General features: G+C 34.6%; 1 protein-coding gene across 3 annotated transcripts in view; it reads right to left on the bottom strand.

Moving 5' to 3' along the window:
* MAP3K2 (mitogen-activated protein kinase kinase kinase 2) overlaps positions 1–24,939 on the bottom strand; it is an 83,925-nt gene that overhangs the window by 6,932 nt on the left and 52,054 nt on the right. Inside the window, exons 3-15 of one of the 3 annotated variants that reach the window (XM_044769203.2) lie at positions 23,171–23,289; positions 22,494–22,534; positions 20,923–21,022; positions 15,808–15,921; positions 15,333–15,420; positions 11,723–11,853; positions 10,736–10,815; positions 9,064–9,131; positions 8,816–8,908; positions 7,697–7,903; positions 6,061–6,209; positions 5,564–5,695; positions 1,999–2,128 (exon numbers count right to left, since the gene is read on the bottom strand). In XM_044769203.2, the coding sequence (XP_044625138.2) occupies positions 1,999–2,128; positions 5,564–5,695; positions 6,061–6,209; positions 7,697–7,903; positions 8,816–8,908; positions 9,064–9,131; positions 10,736–10,815; positions 11,723–11,853; positions 15,333–15,420; positions 15,808–15,921; positions 20,923–21,022; positions 22,494–22,534; positions 23,171–23,289 (1,452 nt within the window). Of the gene's footprint in view, positions 1–1,998; positions 2,129–5,563; positions 5,696–6,060; positions 6,210–7,696; positions 7,904–8,815; positions 8,909–9,063; positions 9,132–10,735; positions 10,816–11,722; positions 11,854–15,332; positions 15,421–15,807; positions 15,922–20,922; positions 21,025–22,493; positions 22,535–23,170; positions 23,290–24,939 lie in introns of all 3 variants that reach the window. The other 2 variants (XM_070507387.1, XM_044769205.2) reach the window with 2 other exon arrangements.

Here is a 24,939-nt window from a genome sequence, read left to right as displayed (position 1 = left end):
GGCACCAACGATTCTCTAAACTACACCTGCCCACCTAACACTTCCCACTGTCCAATACTTAATGGATTCTGTCAAAAAAGCTACTGTCTCTAAAATATTTAACCAGGGGAAGGACAACGAACAAGCCAGTTTTTACTGGCCATGAGCTTGGAAGAATAGTCCTGGGCAGGTCAGAGACAGGGAGAGCTATCTCTGGGGAGTAATCACCAATGCTGAACCAATGCAGATCCATATAAAGGGAAGAAGACAAAATGTGTGCCCAGGTTCCAAGAGAGTTTTCTAATTTTTTAAAACTTATTTTGGATACGTTAAAAGCAAGCTATTTAGGAGACTTTTCAAACATACATAAAAGCAAATAGAATAGTATATGTACCCATCACCCAGCTCCAACAACCATCTGGACTATCTTCCCCAACCATACTGCCAGCCACTCCCTCATCCTCTCTCATATTATTGAAGCAAATTTAAGACATCATGATCAATAAACAGGTCAGTATATATCTTTAAAAGATAGGGACTCTTATCACACCTAAGAGGATGGACAAGAACTCCTTAATATTATTAAACATATACTCAGTGCTTTTCACAGGTTTCTTTTCATTTTTGTTTTTTGGTGAAGAAGATTGGCCCTGAGCTAACATCTGTTGCCAATCTTGCTCTTTTTTTTCTCTTCTTCCCAAAGGCCCCCAGTACATAGTTGTATTTTCTAATTGTAGGTCTTTCTACTTGTGGCATGTCGGACGCCACCTCAACATGGCTTGATGAGTGGTGCTAGGTCCACAGCCACGATCAGAACCAGTGAAACCCTGGGCTGCCAAAGCGAAGCAGAGCACACGAACTTAACCACTTAGCCACGGGGCAGGCCCCTCCTATTTCTTTTACATCAGGAACCATGTCCTCATCCTCTCAGACTCACTAGTACGCTCCATTCTAGGACATGTGATCTGGCTCAGGCATTCTGCAGCAGATTCTACTCATTCACCAGAGACTGGTTAGGGATGTTCTCTTTGGCCTGACTATGGCCATATTCAGGATGTGGCACACCACAAGAGGAAGGAAGTAAATACCTGGTAACTCATAAGAGCCCCCAGAAAGACCAATGAAAAATATACTTATCATTTATATATGTGTGTATTTATTATTCTTATTGACTGAATAAAGTGATCTTTAAATTTGGGGTCACAACCCCATTTTTATAGAATCTAACCGCCAGGTATGCTTTGCAGTACAGTTTTAAGCACTCTCAAATTTTACACATCTCCACCACTCACTTTTGTCTCACTTCATGCATTTACCTTACACACTGGATCCCTGAAAAGAGCTGAGTTTTTGAGTTTTAAACAGTGAGCTTAACTGAGTTGGAGTTCATCAGAGCTCAGTCTTAGGCTTTTTCCTCCCCTCTTCTTATTTTCTCCCTAGCTAAGAAGATCCATTCCCATAGCTTTAAATATGATCTGACCATAAAGGACATCATCATTGCAGCCAATGTCTGAGTGATTTTTAGGTGTAGGCACTGTTTTAAGCATATTATATGCATTAACTAACAATCTTACAAGAATCCTATGAGTTAGATACTATTATCACCATCCTTAAAAATGAGAAACTAAGGCATAAAGAGATGAAGTATCTTGTCCAAGGTCACACACAGTTAGTGATTGAAAGAGCACTGACTTTGAATCAGGCCATCTGATGTCAGAGCCCCTACTCTTAGCCACTATACTCAAATGGCTATGCTCTATGAAAACACTGTGTCATTCTTCTGATGGTTTGAACTTTATTAATTCTGTGAACCCCCACAGGGGAGCACTCATTTATGGAGACCCGAACATCAGGAGTAGTCAAAATATTGACTGAGTCCGTAAGAATGCAGAATTGTTTTCCTATGGCATTTTAAAGGTGGATATATTAATTTAAATATTAAATTCCTTAACCATATCACTTGTTTCATTCACATAAAAACAACCGTGTACTTAAAATAAAAAATACCTCATTACTTACCTTTGATATCTCTATGAACAATCATATTACTGTGCAAATAATGGACACCCTCCAGAATCTGACGAGTGTATTTCCTAGTCACATTCTCAGTAAGAGCTCCATATGCTTTTAATTGGTCCTTAATTGAACCCTAAGATTAAAAAAAAAAAAAAAAACTATGATATGGTCTGAAATGAAAGCCACTATTAAATCTTTATTTTTAAAAGAATCCTAGTTCATGACTGAGAGGCTTTGGTTGGAGAACACAGGAATTCTCAGTGAGGACATTATCTACCATCTAATTTAACACACAGCTCTACCGTATTCCCTGACTAGAGCTGTGGAGGAGCACGGGTCACAGCTGAAGGAAGTCTTCAGAACTATTTTTTGATAGATCATCTTGTTTCTATGATTATGTTAGTTCTATTTCCTATTCCTTTGCAATCATGTTTTTAAAAATCCTCCAGTACTTTTATCTTGCTTTTTTGCCATGAATATATTTTTGTTTTTCCTACTTGCTCTTCTATATACGTCTTACTTTAATTTTATTTATTTTGTTCTCATTCTGGTTTTAAAACAGTGTTTTATTGATATTTGTTAATTCACTTCTCGGAAGAAAGAATGGGTATATTTAGAAAATTAAGAACTTAGATTTTAGTTTTTCCTTTATATACGCAATATTCTAGTTCAAAACATGAGAAAATATATTAAAAAGAAATTTCAAATTTTCTTAAGTGGTTTTGTTTGTTTTTTTTTTGCTGAGGAAAGTTTGCTCTGACCTAACATCCCAGGCTGCCAAGTGGAGAGCACCAAACTCAACCACTGTGGCCACGGCTGGCCCTGCCGTGCTTTTTTAGGGCAGGATGAAGTGCAATCTCAGGTTGCTGAATCCGTGTGAGGTGAGACATAGGCACTGGAATTTTGAAAAAGCTTCCCTACTGATTCCAATGTGCAAATATGATGCTTAATCACCACTTTAAGAGATGGACATAAAGTGCTTTATAAAGGATAAAATATTTTCTTTTAAATCGAGACTATATCCAAATGTTTCTGCTTTTCCTTGAATGTTGGTAAACTGTGTACTTTGTCATATAAAAGTAGATCATTGGATTTTATAGGTTTAACCATTTGCCGTTTCCACTATTTATAAGCAATCCCTGAAGGAACAAGCAGGATACAATTCTGCTGACCCAAACTTGCCGTGCGTGTGTGTGTGTGTGTGTGTGAAATCAACAGTCCAGGTACTGAAAAGAAATGTGTGTGTGTGTGTGTGTGTGTGTGTGTGTGTGTGTGTGTGTGTGAGAAATCAACAGTCCAGGTACTGAAAAGAAAGTTATGGTTCTAGTCTGAAAGTAGTTCTAGATAAACTAAGGAATGGAATGTTATGTTTGGGAAAATGAAGAATGGAATGACGATTTTGGCAAAGCTTGAACCTAGGGCATAAAGGGGTCCATCATACTAAATTTAATGAGAGAAATTATATAGCATCATTCACAAACTTGGAGATTCAGGAAAGACTAGGAACATAGATGTTTAGCCCATAAATGCCCTGGGCTTGCCATATGTATAATTCATTTAGATTGTCCATGAATTATTATTCATTTAGTAACATGCTTTTCAAATTCCAGGAAGGATGACCCATACTTTGAAGACATAGCTGCCCTTAGAAAACCAAGTGTAGCTAATGAGAAACAGGATCTAATGCCTCTTCCTGAAGTCCTGGTTTAGTCTTAAGACAGCTAAATATATAAAGATTACCCATCTCCATCTGTGATGTAAATCAGTTCTAAGCAATTAACAATTTCAATTAATCTTATCTTCACAATCTGGATCACTATTCACCCTTATTCATAATTACTTTCTATTTTTAATTTAAATATTCATTGCACAAACAGTAATGGAAATCTGAATAAAAGACAAAAATCAATCACAATCCCAACATAACACATTTTCATTTTTCTGTTTCTTCTATCCTTGTCCAAATACAGATACTTTTAAAATATAATCATTTAAAAAGACTTTTATGTATATTCTTTTTCTCTCTCTTATTATAGGACTTCCTCCAACTTTTCTACATAGCCTTCACAATTTTAATTTTAATATACAGTCTCTTAGAAAATACCATAATTTACTTCCATGTGGGCACTGATATTTTCATTTTTTTCCATCACAGATAATACTAAAAACAAAAATGTACACAGTTTTCTTTGTCTTTTGAATTATTTCTGTAGAATAAATTTCTGTGAGAGTACCAGGTCAAAAGGCCTCAATATTTTTATGCTCTTTAATACATCCCACCAATTTGTTTTCCAAAGGGGATTTTTTAAAAAAAAACCAATTTCCATTGCCAACATAATCTTTGAAAATAAAAAAGTGCAATACTCAGTAACAATGATGTCATTATAAACAATTAATTATTCATGATGATAAGAAACAAAGTTTACTGTTGCTCTTGTGACACTGAGAATGGTTAAAACCATCACTATCAGATACTGATCCACAGTTTTATTGATCTATAAGCTTAAATTGCAACTTGTACATTCTACATACAATTCTAATAAGCTACTCTCCCTTAAAGACCCATAAATCAAACCTTTTTTCTAACATACTGCGTATTAAATTATGGGAGTGAATGTTATTTTTAAGTGAGTAAATATACCACCATCTTGAAAATCATTAGTATTAGAATGTAGATACTAAAAATAACATAGAAGGAATGACAGAGTTTGCAAATCACATTTTGTAACTCCTAATGAAATTAATGACTCAGGCAATGATTATCAATTTGTGTTAAAAAGCATTAGGTAGACCGTTGAAAAGGAACTAGATATGCCTATGTGCCACTGCTGTAGCTCAGATTATTTTCTGGTCTTCAGGAAAAAACAAAACTTCACAAGAGAGGAATTGGGATGCTGATCACCCTAATCTAGCACTCAATCTTAGAATCAGTAACAGTGGCACAATCAGCAACTGTATGTCTCCTAATGGGATACAACACGAAATGCACACATCATCTATGGTGCATTCTAATTAAAAAAAAACGCTGAATTTGAATCTGATTTAGACTTTAGATCTAACTTGGAGTTTACAGGAAATGAGGGGAAAGGAACAAATTAAACACCACCATGAGGATGCAATTAGAGAAATCTATGAGATGAGACTGTCAACAGAACGACTAGCCTGGTCTCTTTGTCAAATCTATGTCATGCAAAAACTGTTCTAGAATAAAAGATGAGTAAAGGACATAATAGCTAAATGTGATGTGTGGTCCTCGGCAGTATCCTGGTTTGGGTAAACCAACTATTAGGGATATTTCTAGGGTATTGAGGGAAATCTGAGTATGGACTACTATGATGGCTGTAACCTATTTTAGTATACTTCAGCAATTTAAAAAAATGAGTTAAAAAATACAAAGATAGATGAAAAGGATAGAAAATAAAATTATATTACCCAACTCTAATTTAAAATTCTTCTAAAATGTCCTTAACTAGGTTTAACATTTTATAATCAAAGTTTTGTTGTTTTTCTTTCCTTAACTAAGACTTTAAATAGAATATGTCTATTTTCAGAGGATGTACTAACTTACCCCTGGCATATACTCCATAAATATGGAAAGTGTTTTTTCCTGGGGATCCCTCAAACAGCCATAATACTGAACAATTCGTTCATGCAGCAAGTTTTTCAACAACTGAATTTCACACTCAAGTGCATTTACTTCCTGAAAGACAGAACTCACTGTTAAGTCTTTACAGCACTATTGGTAAAAGCAAAAAATTCGAAATTCATGGACCATCGGGTGATTTCATTCTGAAATTTTACTTCCCAAGGAATAAGCATTTTACAATCTCTAAAATAATAATTTCTATAGCAGTCCTTGATGGTATGCTAAAGCAACACTAAACCAGATTAGGAATATAACTGAGTACTAAAAGAGAAAAATCCACAGTACAAAGTAGATAAATATATCTTACTATCTGTTTTGCAAATAATTTGTATTAAGGAAAAAAAAATTCTACTGTGTGTTATATTTTAGTAAAAATGCTTCTAATGATGTGACAGAGTAGCTTGTGTACTGACTCTTACCTTGCTGGTCTCAGGACTATCAGGGTCAAATTGAACTTGCTTAACAGCCAATTCTCTTCCTGTATCGACATCATAACAGAGGTAGACCCTGCCAAAGGCTCCCTGGCCAAGCAGTTTGCCCAATCTCCAGTTGGTTGGAGCACGAGGTGCTAAAAAAGAACACTTTCTTAAAATGGAAAAGCCAGATGGCACACAAATGGTTAAGGACTAAATGAGTATACTGCAGTAGTGATATCCTTAATTGAATATGCGTGGATACAGGGAAAAATCAAGATCATCCAAACTAATAATGATCATCATCTTTGAAAATTTTCTTCTTTAGGCAATTTTCCAAGAATTCTAAACCCAAACAATGTTCCTATCCCCATGATTCACTTTTGTCCCCCTGATTACAAATGTAATAGCATCTCTCATTCAATCTAAGACGTCACTGATTGTAAGATGCACTATTTCTAATCTTTATTGCAGCAATATGTGAAAGTAGTTTTTCATTTGCCTCTGATGTAGAAAGCCAGAAAGAGCAACTCTCTCATTCTAACAAGAGAAAACCTTGAAAGCAGCCAGAGGGAAAAAACCATACTACAGACAGAGTTATAAAGACAAGAATTACAGAAGACTTCTCAGAAAGTATACAAACCAGAAGACAATGGAGAAATAATTTTAAAGTGCTGAAAGGAAAAAAAAACTGCCCAGATGTCTATACCCAGAAAAAAAAATCTTTCAAAAACAGAGAAATGAATATTTTTCAAACAAACAAAAGCTGAAAGAATTTATTACCAGCAGACTTGTATATGAAAGGTTAAAAGCAATTCTTGAGGCAGAAGGAATTTGATACCTGACAGAAACTTGGATCTGCATAAACAAAGAGCTATAGAAAAAGGTAAACTGAAGGTATACATAAAAGACATTCTTCTCTTATTTTAACCACTTTAAAAGATAGCTGTCTAAAGCTAAAATAACAGCAATGTGGTGTGAAGTCACAGATGTAAAAATAAAATATGACAACACTAGCACAAAAGGGAAGAATCCAGAGTATGGAAATATTGCTGCAATAAATATCCTTGAGCATGAATCTCTTTATGCATTGCTTACGTGATAAAGTCCAAATCCCTCACAGTCTGGCCTTAGTTACCATTCTAGTCCTATTCCCACTGTTTCAAGTAAGACATCCTCCACTTCAGCCAAAAATGAACTATTCCTCATTTACAGAACATGCCACAGCCTCTTGCACATGTCACCTCCTTAACTGGTGAATTCCCATTCACATTCAAGATCTAGATTAAATGCCATACTATAATTATTTCTCCACACGTCATTCTCCCCATTAGACTATATCTTAGAGATCATATTTGAAACCTTAGTACTAGGCACTCAACAAGGATATGTGGAATGAATGAATGAAAGACTAACTGGCAACAATTTTCCTAATAAAAGCCAAGGACAGAATCATCTACAGAATTAGCAGTAATACCATGCCTATACCTGACATTCCAACCACTTTTAGAAATACTATTTTTGCCTCTTTTGAGAAGATGGTATCACCCTGAGGACTGGCTTGGTATTTACTGTCTTTAATACCATAAAATTCCGTAGAAGTGCTGCTGTGCATCTCACTGTGCCAGTTTCCATGACTTACAGCGGCTGGGCGGGCTGATGTCCATTACAGTCAAAGTAGGGTTGTCTATGTCACTTCCCCTTCTTCTTATTCGAGTGTCATCATACTCTGGGGTAAAGATGCTGCTCCCACTACTAGTGCTTAAGGAGTGATCAGTAGGACTGAAACTCACAGGAGACCGGAAGCTGGTCCCCTGGGTTCTTCTAGCTCTTGGAAAAGTTTTACGACCTACAAGATGAAAACAGAATTACCTTACAACTTTTATTAGTATGTTGTATTGAAAGTATTTAAAACTTGCAACATAAGGAGCAGAAATTTGTCCTGTGACCAGGCTAAAAAACTGAAATAGCAATGATTATTTAATTATACGTTTTAAACTTATGAGTAGTATTTTTTAAAATAGTTCAAGGAAATATTCTTGTTAACATTGAATCATGAAGTCATAAATGAAAATACGAGAAAAGGTGAAAACAGAAATGAAGAGAAAAGTGGGGGAAAAAGAAAGGATCTGAATACAAATTCAAATAATCTCTTACATTAAAATACACAAACATTCATAAAATCATAGCATTCTCTCACTTTTGGATAAAAAGGAGAAAACTATATATATTTTATTCTCATTTCCAATAATGACTTAAAATATAATACAAAAACTAGAAAGTTTATACATAATAATATTTTTTCCCTTAAAAAGATAATTCAAGTATGAATTTCATCATCAAGGAGTAATTTTCTACTTAATATCATTTTTTAATTACTCCTTTTCATCTAAGGGAAATTAAGGATTATGAGGTAAGTTGGCATAAAGCTGTTATTATAGTTTTAGTTATCCGATTTCTCTAAATAAATTTTTTTAAGTAGAAAACTAAGTGATTTTTTTGTTTTTCGTATTTTTATTATTATTATTATTTTTTATTGAGTTAATGATAGGTTACAATCTTGTGAAATTTCAGTTGTACATTATCGTTTGTCAGTCGTGTTGTAGGTGCACCACTTCACCCTTGAAAACTAAGTGATTTAGGAACAATTTATTTCTAACGGTATTAAATAAATATCAAATTTTTTAAAATTTATTTTTACTTTGATTACTTTTGATATTTTTAACAAACTGTTCTTGTGGTCTAATTGCCAGAAACTTACCATCATTATAGTCTTGATGGTGATATGAAACATGATACCTTCGTGGATATGTTCCTCCTTTTCCAAATTTCTCAAAGATAGGGTTATCATAGTCTATTAAGACATATGAGAGAATTATATTTTATTAAAAAAATAAAAATATTTCTAATGATGAAAAACACATTTACACATTTTTATTTTTTAATTTCCCTCTCCCTCCCAGCCAAAACATTATTCAATACGTAAACATTTAGAATGTAGAGTCTAACCTGAAAATTCCTGATGATTATCTGGGTAGCTCTGTGCCCTAGGCATTCGTGATTTCGGATAGCTCTCTCTAAAAGAAAATGTCACATTAAATTAAGAGAAAGTATGTAAATAAGACATATAAAAAAAATCTTTATGCAATATCAATATTGATCTGTATGTATGTGTGGAGATACATATATATATATATATATATATATATATATATATATATATTATATATAAAGGAGCTCACTCTGAAATGTTAACATAAGTGAAAAAAGAGAAACCTCTTTAAACACTTATTTGGTACATGCGGGCAAAGAGCCTGGCTTTTAAAATTAACCCAAAGAGTATAGTGGTAAGAATGATATATTTTGGAATTAGAGAGGTTTGGAAACACCTGTGTTTCAATCCTAGCTCTGTCTCTTAACTAGCTATTGCAACCTTGGCAAATCACTTCTCTGAGACTGTTTCCACATCTATAAAAGAGATAATAGGGGCCAGCCCAGCGGTGTAGTGTTTAAGTTTGCGTGCTCTGCTTCGGTGGCCCAGGGTTAGCAGGTATGGATCCCATGAGCAGACCAAGCCACACTATGGCAGCATCCCACGTAAAACAGAGGAAGATTGGCATAGATGTTAGCTCAGCGACAATCTTCCTCAAGCAAAAAGAGGTGGATTGGCAACAGATGTTAGCTCAGGGCAAATATTCCTCTCTCACACACACACAAAAGATAACTTCTAACTCATCAAGTACATATATATATATGGGTTTATATATATGTGTGTATGCATATACACACAAACACACACATATACATATACGTATACATATGTAAAGCGCTCAGGACAGTGTTTTTCAAATATTAAGCACTTGACATACAGCTTTCACATTACTATTTCCCTGAATTTAAGTGTTTTAAATATCTATCTTGAGGTAGACAGGGGCACAAAGACTTCATGTATACAGGTAACAGAAAATTAAATGTATATCCCCATACAACATTAGTTCTATTTCCAGAATTTGCTTTCATAAAGCAATCACAGAGGAGACTAAACAGGTAAAGATGTTAATAAAGATTTGACTCTGTGTGCTACAGGGTAATTTTGTGTGCTACAGGTGAACACTATCCTATTGAGACCAGGAGAGAGGAATCACTTCTAACAAAAAATTCACCCTGCAACTTGACCCAGTTTATATTCTGGAACAGCTACTTCACAAAAGCCCTTAAGTTTTAAACGACAACCAACATACTGGGTCGCAATTTCCAAGAATGTTAAGTTATTTATAATTTAGTGCCAGAATGAACATAATCCTGAACAGGTGAACAACTCAAGAAATCTCCAAAACCAAACATAGTAACGAAAAATTTGATAGTGGTTTCACCAATACAGTTTTAAAAGTAAAATGTACATAAATTCTAAGTTTACATTTACCTTCAAACACACAATTTTGGCAAGCAGGAATACTCAGAATATTATAATCAGATATCATTTTAACTAATACAAATACTCAGTCCCATGAGGTTAAGGGATTTGTCAAAACTGTCAAAAATTCATTTGCCATAAGTATAGACTAGTATCAATTACATTCCTCTGAATGTAGCACAAAACAGTTGATAATTCAACATGCTATATATATATGCGCTTATTTACCTACATATATTTAAAAACAAAAACTACAATCAACATTACCCATCCAAAGGACTATCAAGTGATGGACAACTTCCTGAGCCAGAATTTTCAGGGCTGCTTAAAGATAATGGGTCCAACATCTAGAAAAATGAAGAGTTCCAACATGATTCAATGTGATATACCAAGAAGTTACTGTTTTTAATCTAAACAGCTTTATTGAGATATAATTCATGTAACATAAAATTCACCCATTTAAAGCATACAATTCAATAGTTCTTGGTATATTGAGAGTAACCCTCACCACAATCTCAAAACACTTATAGTTCTCAAAAAAGAAACCTCCTATCAAACAGCAGTCACCCCCTAGAATTACTCATTTTTAAACGTTTTAAATGTAGTTGTCCCTTGTTAGGTAGGCTATAACTTCAAATTTTCCTAAGAGAAATATATTCTTTCTCTATCTGGTCTATTAGCTAAATAATTAAAAGCTAAAAGATTTCACATAATTTTGCTTACTGAAAACTGAACAATGGCCCCACTCAAACTGAGACTAATGACACCGTGACCGCTACATTATTAGAAAATGTAAACTCCTACAACAGTATAAGCAGCCAAGGTAATGTAAGGAAACAACTCCATGAAAATACTTCCACACTAAAAAACTTTTCAAAACATTTAAAAATTAAAAAACATTTAAAGATGTTTCAGAAAGTTGACAAACCCCAGTTTCAAAAAGTTAAATATTTGTAGTCTCAAGTGTTAATGAAAAGGTCTGAATGTTAATTGCAGGATTATGAACAAATGCATTCCTTCATTTATGGATGAGCAATATAAGAAAATCCGGCTTTCTTTATACATAAATGCACAAAAGCAGATGAAAACTAGTGGGCATTTTCCTATATTTTCTATTGTTTTGTTCATTTAAGAAAGAAGATATAGAATTGGAGAAGAGGTAAAACACACACACACACACACACCTGAGATACCTGCCAAACCACACAACATCCCTTTAAATGAAATGACAAACCACATCCAGCTTTTGCTTACTTGATCCATGCTCTCTGGGATGAACTCTCCTTCACTGTTGATACTGGTGAATGACCCATTCCGGGCAACCTGGTGTAATTCATCCGGAATGTATCCCGGGGGAGGGGAGCTTCTATCTCTACTAGTGGGACCTCATAGGAGAAAAATTATATGATTTTATAAATATCAGCAGGGAACCAATTTGTTTTAATATATACACACAGAATTTCTGGACTAGAGTATGAATAATTTTAGCAACTAAAATCCAGTTTTTATTAAAACTTATCACAACAGTCATGTCTGTAAAACTTCAAATGTTTTTATACCTTTATAAATTCTCACTCTACTATTATTATTAACCTCACTGTAATATTCCTTTCTACTTATTAAGCGGTACGTTCTTCTGACTGCTGACAACTGCATTATGGGGTTGATAATACAATGAAGATTTTTAGATAAATGTCACTGCTTCTGAAGTTCCAGAGGTCGTTTGTACCCAAACGTACATTATCTTTTACTGTAATTTATGGAAGGCATCAGGATGTAGTGGCAAGAATACGGGCTTTAGAGTCAGACCTCAGTTTGAATCCCAGTTCTAGTTATTTACCAGCTGTGTGTCTGTGGGAAAGTTATCCAATCTCCAAGAACCTGTTTCCTCATCTGTAAACATGGGACTAAATGCCCCCTTTGCAAGGGTGTTGTGATGGTGAAATGATTCATAATGAACACGTGCTATGCACATTTGGCTCCATGATGTTCTTTCCATTCCCTCTCTTTAATCTTTAGAAACCTAAGGTGAGATTACTTCTTAGTCATTTAGTCCATATTAAACTGTTTTCAATTTGGAATCCTGGATTTTATTCTCGGGTACTTAAAATTCAGCTTTCGGGGCCCGCCCGGTGGCACAGTGGTTAAGTGAGCACGTTCCATGTGGGCGGCCAGGGGTTTGCTGGTTCGCATTCCAGGTGCGGACACAGCACTGCTTGGCAAGCCATGCTGTGGCAGGTATCCCACATATAAAGCAGAGGAAGATGGGCATGGATGTTAGCTGAGGGCCAGTCTTCCTCAACAAAAAGAGGATTGGTGGCAGATGTTAGCTTAGGGCTAATCTTCCTCAAAAAAAAAAAAAAAGAGAGAGTGGTGCTAGCAAAGTCTTTGAGAATTGAAACAGTGTAGCGTGTGCAAGGAAACACAAAGTTTGTGCATCATTAGAGGCTTACTTCTCAGGCAGGAGGGAAAATAACAGGCAGGAACCACACATGCCATGCTAACAAGGAAAAAAATGAATCTGTGAGCACTACAGAGCCAATAAAGAGTTAAAAAAAAAAATTCAGCTTTTCTGTGGCAAGCCATATTCCTGGAATTAAATTTCTTCATAGTTTGGAAAATCAGAGAATCTAATATAATTCATCTAATTAATCACATCATTTCTTATGAGACAATAATTCACTTTATTTTTACCTGGCTCTACAGCAATAATGCTATGTTTATTAACACAGTTTCTCTCCTTTCTTCCTAATTTTTTGAAATTAAACTATAAAAAAGATAGGGGCAGTTACATGGGCATTTAAGTTCTGGTCAGATTTAAAGCCAACAAGGCTTTTGCCTTACGTAAAAGGGGTCATTTTAAGTATATGCCAGCACCTGTTAGTGATGAGACAGAGAGAAAGAGAACAAAATGATTACCAAGAGATGTGCATAAAAGAGAGAATTTTCTACACTTGACTCTAAAATGATTAGGGACTCAACTTTGAGCCAGCAGTTGATTTAGGCTTTGTAACAACTATGATCACATGGTCCCTAATATTTTTATTCCTTCCATATACCCTTGTTTATAAATGAAGATCAATATATTCATTACTAAAAGGAGATGGGGGAAAAAGGCTATGAAAACATCTTCATCTCCTTACTTGATACCCCATTTTTCTTAACTTTTGTTAGTAATGGGTATGCCAATGCACTCTTGGTTGCAACCTCCACACCAGCATATACTCCAAGCCCAAAGGAAGTTTTTCCTCTAGCTGTCTTTTATGACAATAATTACAGGGAAGAACTGTCAATGAATTAGGAAAAAAGATAATAGTCCTATCTATCAAAGCCATTCCAAGTTTAAGGAGGTGCCAATAAAAGACCAGAAATTTTATACTTTATAATTTCCAATTTCTTCTTCTTCTGGCACTGAAGTCAAACAACAAGAATATTTATTAGTAGAACAAGAGTGAGGTACTCAGTACAGTTTCAATTCAAAATGAATTTAAAACATCAATTTAGTGCATTTAGCTTGTTCTGTCTAATGCAACTAAAGTGAATTGGCAATTTTTACTTTAAAATGATAGATACTATAATGTGATAAGGGAAATAAAGAAAGAAATGTGTGATTAATAATAGTCATGCTTTCTAGTTTGAAAAGTAGAATGTACTTTAAAAGTGTTCTCTCAATTTACTACTACAACAATCCCATGATTTAAAGATGTGGACAAAGGTACTAGTCTCAGGTTAATTAGCCGGAATTTGAATTCAGATATCTCTCATGTTTTTTCACCAAAATTTTAAATTATATCACAATACATCCAAAGGAAGAAAAGAAATTTTTATTTTATTTGTATATTATCTCTGCTGCTCACATTTCCAGCATTTCTGAAACCAAAAGTAGGACTTATATAAGTCACACACTTGGAAGGAAGTAGTCATAAAATAGCTTCTTCTAGGGACCAAAACAGAAGATGAGTAACAGAGTTTTTGGTGGTTCACAGATCAATTGGCTCTTTTCTTTTGTTACTAACACGCCTCTTCTCTTACTGGTCTTAGGTTCCCCACATCATCTCTTATTTTGTCCCACTCTCCTACTTCTTCCCTATTCATGCTTTGCCTCCTCTTCCAGCTTTCCCCTTCAAATCCATCCGTCGCATGTTTTCATGCTATCTTTAATGATCACACTTGCTGCCCTGTTAAAAATATTTATACCAGTGGCGTTTGAGCAACGTAATGCTTTTATCACATAAAAATGTAGATTATCAATGTTTTGTACAAATTGAAGAAGATACACACAACTGGGCAGTAGAGCGCCCCTCTGCCCAGCCCATGCCTCTCTAATAGACCTCCTATAAAAACAGCACACAGGATCCATTTTTCTTTATACCACAAGCTTCATTATAACAGTGTATTATTAATGACAAATAAAAACTGAATACTAATAAAGTAATAATAAAGCATAATCTGGAAACTCTTGGCAATCTTTATTTTGATAGCATTCTTGGCAATAACTAAAACTTAGAGAAAGGCTTATGAACTAAGTCCATCCATTAATTTTAATATATTAGAATTATTTCTTTTAAGTTTTTCCCTTCAGTCTATCTGTTTGAGGTTTTATTTGAATTTGTTAAACATTAAAATACCCTGGATATTTAAAGAAAGAAAATATGTAAGTTGGAGATTATGAATCCTGCAATACTTGACATAACTTTTCAAGCGACCTCAGATACCAGAACGTAATTAACTGAGGTAAATTACAGTGAGCACAGAGATAGGCTATTTATTAGGGTTATGTTTAGTGTCACCCTATATTAAAGGATGAAGAAGAAACTGAGAAATCATCCATTCCATTTCATGACTCAAACATTAGCTTTCTTACCTATTATAGAAAGCCGTTTTTTCCTCTCTGCTCCAAATACTGTGTTATCCAAATCTTCTAGTGATGGCAGTGGTTCTAAATTAGTAGCCTACAAAGGAAAAAGGGTGATCAATGCTATTCTTCTTCCGCTTTAGGGCTTTAAACAGAATCCTCTCCCCTACCAAATACAACCTAGATATTCTATATGGTTTGTGGGTCTCATCAAATCTACTCTTGGGAATTTTAATTCTAACATAATTCTTCCTAATTTCTCAGTTTCTATTAGTTTCTTATGTATAGTATATTATACTTATTTGTAATTTTGGCTAAAGTTGTAAGGAGTAAGGATATTAAACTATAGCAATTATAATGTGTATGTTTATATTTAATCATATTGAAAATAGATCGATGATTATAGAATGGAACCATGTTTCATATATTGGGTTTTACAAGCATAAAGCCTATAATCCTTACTGAAAAAAGTCCCAATTCATACCTGTGTACTTCCATTTATTACAAGTAATATCTTGAGGCTCTTCATATGAATACTACGATCCAGCAGTTCCACAGCTTTGTCCAAGTCATCTTGGGTAGTTAATGGGATTACCAACTAAACAAAAAGGAACACAAGGAATCATGCAGCCATCTCACCCAGTCAAGTCCTTCCAGGAGCATCTCCATTACTACAAAATTATAAATCTCAAAATACCTCGCTCTTTGTCAGTGTAATGAAATTCCACATGAATATATGCTATCTAAAATGTTTTGCTCTTCCCACCCTTGGTTGTTAGTGGCCTTGCGTGGATTCCAACTCCTAGTGACCCTGTGTACAGCAGAACAGAACCCTACCTGGTCTTTTGCACCATCCTCTCACCTTCCAGTGCTATATCAGACAATACTCTGCTGCTACTCAGACGGTTTTCATGGCCACTTTTTCTGGAAGTGGGTGGCCAGCCCTCTTCCTAGGGTGGAAGCCCCACTGAAACCTGTCCACCACAGGTGACCCTGCTGGTGTTAGAAATACTGGTAGCATAGCTATCAGAATCACAGCAACAGGCAGCCGCCACAGTATAACAACCCACAGTTGGATGGTGTGGTTCCCTGACCAGGAAACGAACCTCGGCTCCAGCCGTGAGAGCTTCAAATCTTAACCACTAGATCAGCCATCCTGCCACCACTGAAATCATAAAATGAATCTGGATGAAATGTTTTTTGCTTTATTAACCATTAAATTCTTCCAGAAAACATATTTGAAAATTAAAGATTAATTTTCTAGGATATTTCCATAATATTGCTGAAGTTAAGTTACAGTATCTTCACTCCAAAACAGCATTAAGGAGTACATATAAAAACTGTATAAAATAAAGGTACTATCTTCCATCTGTATTGATGAAAATTTCAGTTTTTTTTTTTTAATAGTAACCATGGATTTGTATTGTTACCCAGTGTGCTTATCAACACAGCAAATACAATGAGCATCTGTGACAGCTGCCATGGAGGGGTGCCATTAATAGTTTGCCTGCAATCTACAGACCACCTGGGGCTCCTTCTTTGACCCTGGTGATTTGACTACTACACTCTAAAACAAATAAGCTAAAAATCCCATAGTAAATCTTAAGTGTGGAAATCTGCTTTCATTAGTCTTCTCATGAATCAGAGATTATAAAGGACAAAGCACCTATGAGAAAAAGCATGATTCACACAACTTAAAATCAAAATACTTTTTTCTTCTTTAAAAAAAAAGTAAACTTTACTAAGTTTAAGACGACTCAGTCAATAATCTTCAAAGTATATTCCATTTCATTGAAAGAAGGATAGACTAAGAAGTGAACATATTTCACACTTGTTAGCCTATAGCACAGTACATAAGTCACTCAAATGTAAAGGCCTAGTTAGTTTTGGGTCCTCTACAGTATAAATTCCTTGAGGACAAGGACCGCCCCCCCCCCCCAGCAATTAACACAGAGCACAGGAAAGAGCAATCACTTGGTAAATATTGTTCAACAAATATGATAAGGTGAAAGCTTCATCTGTACCCAAACCCACTAGCTGACGTGATGTTCATTCATTCTCTGCAGATTTCTTTATTTAAAAAATTCCTTGTTTTAAGAAAGGCTGTCAGACACAAATAGAAAGCAGGACTAATGTGAATTCCATCCTACAATCTGCTTACATTTACTTACTCTGTACTTGAAATTATATCCCCAATTCCTGTTTGTAGCTAATTTTATACTACTACAACCTATCTACTAACAAGGCCCTTTTTTTCCCCATGAGAATTTTCTTATAATAAAAAAAGAATAATAACTGTTTGGTATTATAAAACAAGCCTGTTCTACTTAATTAAATTCATTTCATTTTCCTATCAATAATGAACCATATTGGTACATCTTGTTCATGTCTTCAACATTCTTTTATTATACTTTAAGCGCTAAAAACATTTTAAAGCAATGATAAGGACTGTTTTGCCAATTTTTTGTTTAAGGGGGAAAACCTGAATATTTACTTCTACTACAGATTTTATTTATAAATTGGATTGTCTACTTCTCCAAGATACTGTTGCTTTGGGGGGAAAAGACACTAGTTTAAATCACATAAACAAAATATTAACATAAATGATTCTGCTCTTCTTCAGTTTGCTAACATGAAATCTGGACATTCTGGAGGAGTGCCTGGAGCAGTAGCTTAGACTACTGCCTCCAGTTCTAATGTGATCCCTTGTATGTTCTAAGGCCACCTATTACAAATTTTAAAATGAGGACTAACAGTCAAGAACAAGTCCCAGCTTGTCTAAAGTATACTATATAAACCACATAATGTTTTCCTGCTTGGTGAATTCATTTCAGCCTCATTCATGAAATCTATTTCCCTCTGGCTTATTATTGATAGATCAGTAATATGTTAATATAAATCCTTTCTGGAAAGGAAACTAAAAATTGAGTCCCAAAACCCATTAAATAGAACCTAAATTGGAAAGAAGTAAATTATCTTCCTGACTTTACATATTAAAACATGAAAAGAGTCCTAAGAAAGTTTCCTTCGTCTCTCATCGAAAGTGGGAAAGATCTCAGAACATCCACTTACTTTGCCTGCACACTCCCACGTCTACCCTCCATGACAACAAACACATACACACTCAACATTTTATTAAAGAGGAACTCAACTAACAAATCCAACCAATCCCAGCTTAAATTTCCTGGTTGTTTTGATTCTGGCAAACTAGAAGTTTATAGAATAATGGTTCTTTTAGAACACTGGAATTTATATTACACTAGAAAAAATATTTATAGAACTGGAATAACAAGCAGTATAAATAAGTTTTTTGTTTGTCCACAGGTCCACGAAACTAACACCCCTTCTAAGTTTTTCCCCAGTACCCTCAATGTCCAAGGGCATGCACTGGGTTTGTCATGATGTGAATCAGGACATGGGTAACTCACAGAATCACAGACTCTCACAGGATGTCTGAATTGCAAGAAATTTTAAACAACATCATCTTACCCTAATGCCTCCTCTACCACATTCCTGCCAAGAGGCCACCCATATATAATGGTAGAATCACTCCCAAAAATCTTTCAGAAATCATGAGCAAAAGAAACTGAAAATGGAGAAATTTTCCAAGTTTTAAAAATGGGAGAGGATTCCTGAAACTATAGATCAGTTAGTTTGATGTCAATCCTCAAGAAAACACTACAAAAATTATATAAACAAATTGGGAGAACTCAGAAAATAAACAGCAACTCTAGGAGCTAGAATACATAAAATATGTGAACAAATCATGTCAAACTAACAGTTTTCTTGATAGACCTACTAGGCTGGTAGATCAAGACAATATTGTAGTCTTAAGGTATCTTGGCATCTGAAAGTTTTCCATGATATAATTTTAGAACAAACAGAAACAAAGATATATCTGAGTTCCCATAGAATCATACCATGAGATAAAGATTCAAGTTCAAGTCTGTTTATGTGGGGAAAAAATACTAGGAAGCACTGGTAGGGGAATGGGGAAGATACGGAAGAGCAGGAGGCCTATAAAGGGTGTATTATCCAGCAAGTTACCACTGTGGGTAAGTGGAGGCCATCCATCCCCACCTCCCACCCACACCCCCTCCTTGAGCCTCATCTCCCACCTGTCACCCCCATATGTACTTCAGCCTAAATCCTACGGCTGTACCTCTGAAACGCCCTCAAAGTCTCAGGGGCTAGCAGCTGAAAATCAGACCAGCACAAACAGAAATAGTAAGTACCAAGACAGGGCCAGGCAACAAGAGGTATTCATGGCTAACTGAAAACCCAAAAAGTATTTGAAAAATAAAATTTTAAGGTATTACTATAGGATGGTATTCATCACTTTGTTCAGGGATATTATTTGTTTGGATATGGATTTTTACTTTATCAAAATATTTTCCACTTTCAGCTGCAAGCGGTTTCTTCAGACAAGCTACATTAGCATATTCTTTTGCTTTAAATTAACAAGAATTTATTTGAAAATATAATATTTTCAAATATTTTTATTTGCACAATGCTTTAACATTTGCAAAGCACTTTCACATGTTTTCTCAAACTAATTTTTACTGAGCTCTCCAGTGTCACTCCATTCCCACTTGCACCTTTTCCATTCCTGAAAAGCACAGGTCTTTTCTGTCTTAGGATCTTGGTATGCACTGCTCTCAAGCTGCTCTCTCTACCAGGAACGGTCTTCCCCTAAACTCCCTGCAGGGTTGGTCTTTCACACTTCGTCTCAGTGCTTAAATATTAGCATCACAGTTAGTTCTTCCTGAGTACTATCTAAATAGGACACTACTGCCCTTGCCTTTATTCTCTATCACAACACTTCATGCATTTCCTTCAAAGAACTCCATATATTTATACAATTCATTTATTAATTATCTGCTTCTACCACAAGTCTATAAACTCCATGAGGAGCTGCAATTCACAAACCACAGCATTATACCTGGCAAATTCAACAAGTATTTTCTGAGAGAAAAACCCAACAACAAATTAACCAATTAACTAAATCGTCCCTGAAAATTTCAAGATCTCAATATCTTGAGATCTCATAGGACCTGAAAGAAACCTCAGAGGTGATGTAATCCAAACTGAATTTTACAGAAGGTTCAAAAGCAGGTTCCCCAGAACACAGAGCTCCTCAGTGCCAGAGTGAGCTCTAAGATCACGTGTACTGACTCCCAAACGTAAACATACTGATCTAAACATGTCTACAACATGAAAATAATCCTTTAAGTTTTAACGAAACTGGCCAACTACCAAAGCTCTATTGTCTCTGTAGTCAAGTGTAGAGTATGAGAAAAAAAGAGTTCATCAATAAAGTACACAGAGAAAAATAAAACAAATAAGCAACAAACTTCTTCGTAATACATATATTTCCTCCTTTAATAGATTCTCATTCAATTATTTGCAGAGTAGCACCTTTCAATATTTTCCACAATGGAAAAATTCACTTTAATAAGTTAAAATTTACAAATTTACTTGTGATTATTTTTCTATCCTTATCAATCCCTAAATAAAAGCACAACAGTCTTAAAGCAATCTCTTAAATGAACACACTACTTTCCAAAGAACTACTGAAAGTTAAACTATATGTTTTTACCTCGTTATTGGTATAATGGAGATCCATAGACTGTCCAAAGGCAATTTTAGCTTTAGACCTCAGATCTTCCAGTTTAACTGGTCTGGGGAACTGAAGGATTCTATAGAGACAGAATTTTAAGATATTTTATTTTTTTAGGCATAGTTAATAACATATCAGATTTATCTCTTGTGTAGAGAAATACAAAATTAAGCAAAAATGTTAACATTCACTTTACTTGAACACTACAACAGCTCAATTTTGATCAAGTGCACTAATTCTTAACACAAAGTTAAAAAACTCAAGTTTGTTCTATCCTAATAAAAATTATAAAAAAGAAATTCTCAGAATGCTCTGTAGTTTATAACTCTCACTGAAACTGTTATATGAATATTACAGAGCAACCTAAAATGTTTGTTGAGAGTGATTAAACCCAACTATGTGACATCCATAAACGGAATGTAACAAAACTGTTAAGAAGAATAAAGCCATTCTTTGGGGATTCAAATTTTGATTTCTGTACCCTTATCAACTCCACGTTTTTGAGCACATCATGTAAGCATACCCCCAAAATAAATATCTTCAGAGGACTAAAATTTTAAAATTCTAGTATTTTCTTCCTATATTGCAAAGGGTTGGCCTGTGCTGCCCCTGGGGAGCATGCACCTGAGCTTGGAGACTACTGTAGCTAGACTGTGAACTCTCTAAGGGGAGGAACGATGTCTGTTTCACTCACTTTATTCCTTCATGGCCCACCATATAGTAAATACTCAAAAAATAAATTACAATTGAGAAAATATCCATAGAAGAATTGTAATAGGAAAAAAGAAGATTTGACAACACTTGTAAGGTGTATCTGGTATATCCCATTTTTTAAACATCCGTGTAAAACATTTTTACATCTTCAGGTTATATCATTTGTGAGCCTTTTTAAAGTCCCTAAAATGGATAGATCTTTCATTAAATTAATTTAATGAGATACTAATAACAGAAATGAAATCCTATCTTCTCTAACTCCTATTAGGCCTTGCTAGCAATTCTGTTGTCAATCACTACCACCACCTCCACCAATGCACTGAGACACAGATATCCAGTGGAAGGCTAGGCTTACACCTGTGCTAAATAATTTACAGCCACCATTCCAACTCTCATTCCTCAATGTTACTAATTAAATACATGTTGTATGATTGACATTTGAGAATAATCAAAACTGTGGATGCTGAGTCCAAATACATAAATTCTGTAGAGTATCTGAAGGAATGATATAATTATGATGAGGAGAAATATATTTAATTTCCACTGAGTAAAATAGAAGGAAATGGTAATATTTAAAGGGTGCATTAGGTGATGATCTTATGTATTTCCTAATATTACGAAGTAAAAACATCAGTAATTTTTAATGTTTAGCCTGAATTTTGACAGATTCTATCTTAAGTCTAAGTGCATGTTACACAATACCAAGGACTATTATTCCACTCTCAACTTGCAAGCCATGAATCTTCATTAAAATTTAGAAAGAATCTCTAATGGCTTTAACTAGGACGCACATTTGATTAAATCAACAAACCGGCATGTAGTGTCTCTTTCTTTACCTTTTTTCTCCTCTATGTTCAAATTTGACTCGGACATCATTCTGTAATGAAATGACAAATCATTTCAGAGATCACATAAAATTTCCAAATCATTTTTTTCTTAGTCACTCATCTAAAATAGAGATATTTTTAAAGCAGGGGAGGGAGGTTTCATTTTCAGTGTCAACTCCAATCGACTGATAGTGTCTGCCAAAGAGCTGAGTTGAGAACCAAGTTGCTGAATCTGGGCTCAAGAGGAAAGCACCAAGACCTATCAGCGACGGCATCACGGCTAGAAGACATTTGAGAATACTGTTAAAGGGAAATGTAGAATAGTATATTTCCACTTTTCATAGTGGACATCCCAAACAAATTATCTTTATAAGAATCAAAATGATCCTCATTTGTAAATATACAAAATAATAGACTATTTTAAATAAAAATCATTTGCTTATCTTAAGTGCTTTAAGAATGGATGAAATATCAGTTTTAGAGAGCAGTTAGCACATTAAATAAAACTACCGTTTTTTAAAAACATACACTCTTATGGAAAAATGCATGACAGACAACAAAATATGTGATTCAAAAGCGTAAAAGCTAAACACTGTAAACAAACTCTCTATAAGATCACAATATTCAAGGAAAATAATTTACAAAACAACAATATATATTTATTAAAATATTATTGAAACAAATACCTGCTTTTTTGGTGATGAAGATTTTGTTTTTCTGGTTTCCTGTAACGATAATGCTGGTCGACTGGCCTTATGAAGAACAGCCAAATCTTGCATGATTGAGTTCAAAGCTTGCTGATCATCTACGTATTTTTAAAGTAACATACAGACAGAATTGTAATTTCAATATGTATTTATCATAGACATCAAACACAAAATTTATAGTGAAATCTAATGCAAAAAATGCACTAATGTGGGGCCAGCCCAGTGGCACAGTGGTTAAGTTTGCACACTCCACTTCAGCAGCCCAGGGTTCGCAGGTTCAGATCCCGGGCACAGACCTAGCACTGTTTGTCAAGCCACCTTGTGGCAGGATCCCACATAAAATGGAGGAAGACTGGCACAGACGTTAGCTCAGTGACAATCTTCCTCAAGAAAAAAAGGAAGATTGGCAACACATTAGCTCAGGGCCAATCTTCCTAACCACATACACACACAAAAATTAACGCAAAACTGCATCTAGAACATTCTCAATGCCTACACTTCTGTTATTCTGGTGAAATAAAATTTTAATTCTTTAAAAACTGAAAACAAGTAACATTAAAACTGCACTATACTCCAAGCACTAGCAACATACTAGGTGTCGACATATGAGACATTTATAGGCAAGAAAAAGTCATTCTGATTCTTCTAATGATGTAACATCCTAGGATATGGGTCAAAACAGCCCTGTGTTATTTTCTATGACTCCTAAACAAAACACCAACAAGACACCTAAAATCTTAATTAAAACAATAAACAACTTTCTATAAATATCATCATTATTTAGCATGTATATTCAAAGTACAGAATTCCTTTTAGAGTTCTCTTTTATCAGTACTTCAAGTCAGAAACAAAGAAAATCTTTATCTGTGGATAATGCACTACTGATATTTGGAAGTGTTTTCTTGAACTTCTTCCCCATAAGGCTCAACATGACTACACACATTTAACAGACTATTTAATGATCTTAGCCAGTAACAATTTAAAAAGTAACAATGCAAGAAAAATCCATTCAAAGTACTGAATCTATAAAACTGAGTGAAAGGATCATGAACTATGAACTTTTCATCTCTTCCAAATATATCAAAGATTTCTTTGCAAGACTATAAGTACAAGCCTCCTAGTAATACAAATTATATGCTCTCCGGAAAACTTCAGGAAAAATTTAATTGATTTTCACTAGTAAATCAATTCTACTAATGATAATCAACAACTGATAAATAAAGGAATTGAGGGACTTTACTGCTTACATTTTAAAATGCAACCATTTTGGTGAGCAATAATTTATGTTCCAGAGTAGTAATAATTAAAACATGCTTTATACTCTAAGGGGAAATAATTAAAAAGAATGTGGTAATTCAAAGGCTTCATCAGTCTTTCAAATACACAAACAGCTGACTTCTCTAATATATTAAGTTTTTATACCATTCAATATATTGTTATATAGTGAAACTATTTGCATATTAAAATTAACGGCTCTAAAGATTTTATTAATTTCTATTTTTAGAGAAATGTTTATAATCCTTCACAAAGTATCCTTTGTAACACAAAATTTCATCATAACATTAGCTTAGCCAAATAGTAACTGCACCAGTCAAGCATAATGTAATTACAACATGTATACTGTCCACGGCTCCAAGCCTGACTATGTCATTTATTGACAAAAATACATCTTCCCTTAACAAAGACTAAACTGAGAATAATATCAACTGGAATAAAATTATCTGATGTAACCTTCTTAAGAAAGGTAA

Source organism: Equus asinus, chromosome 4 (assembly GCF_041296235.1).
Source record: "Equus asinus isolate D_3611 breed Donkey chromosome 4, EquAss-T2T_v2, whole genome shotgun sequence".
Taxonomy (NCBI): domain Eukaryota; kingdom Metazoa; phylum Chordata; class Mammalia; order Perissodactyla; family Equidae; genus Equus; species Equus asinus.
The sequence above is the reverse complement of the archived record's forward strand: the minus strand, read 5'-3'. Positions and strand labels throughout refer to the sequence as shown.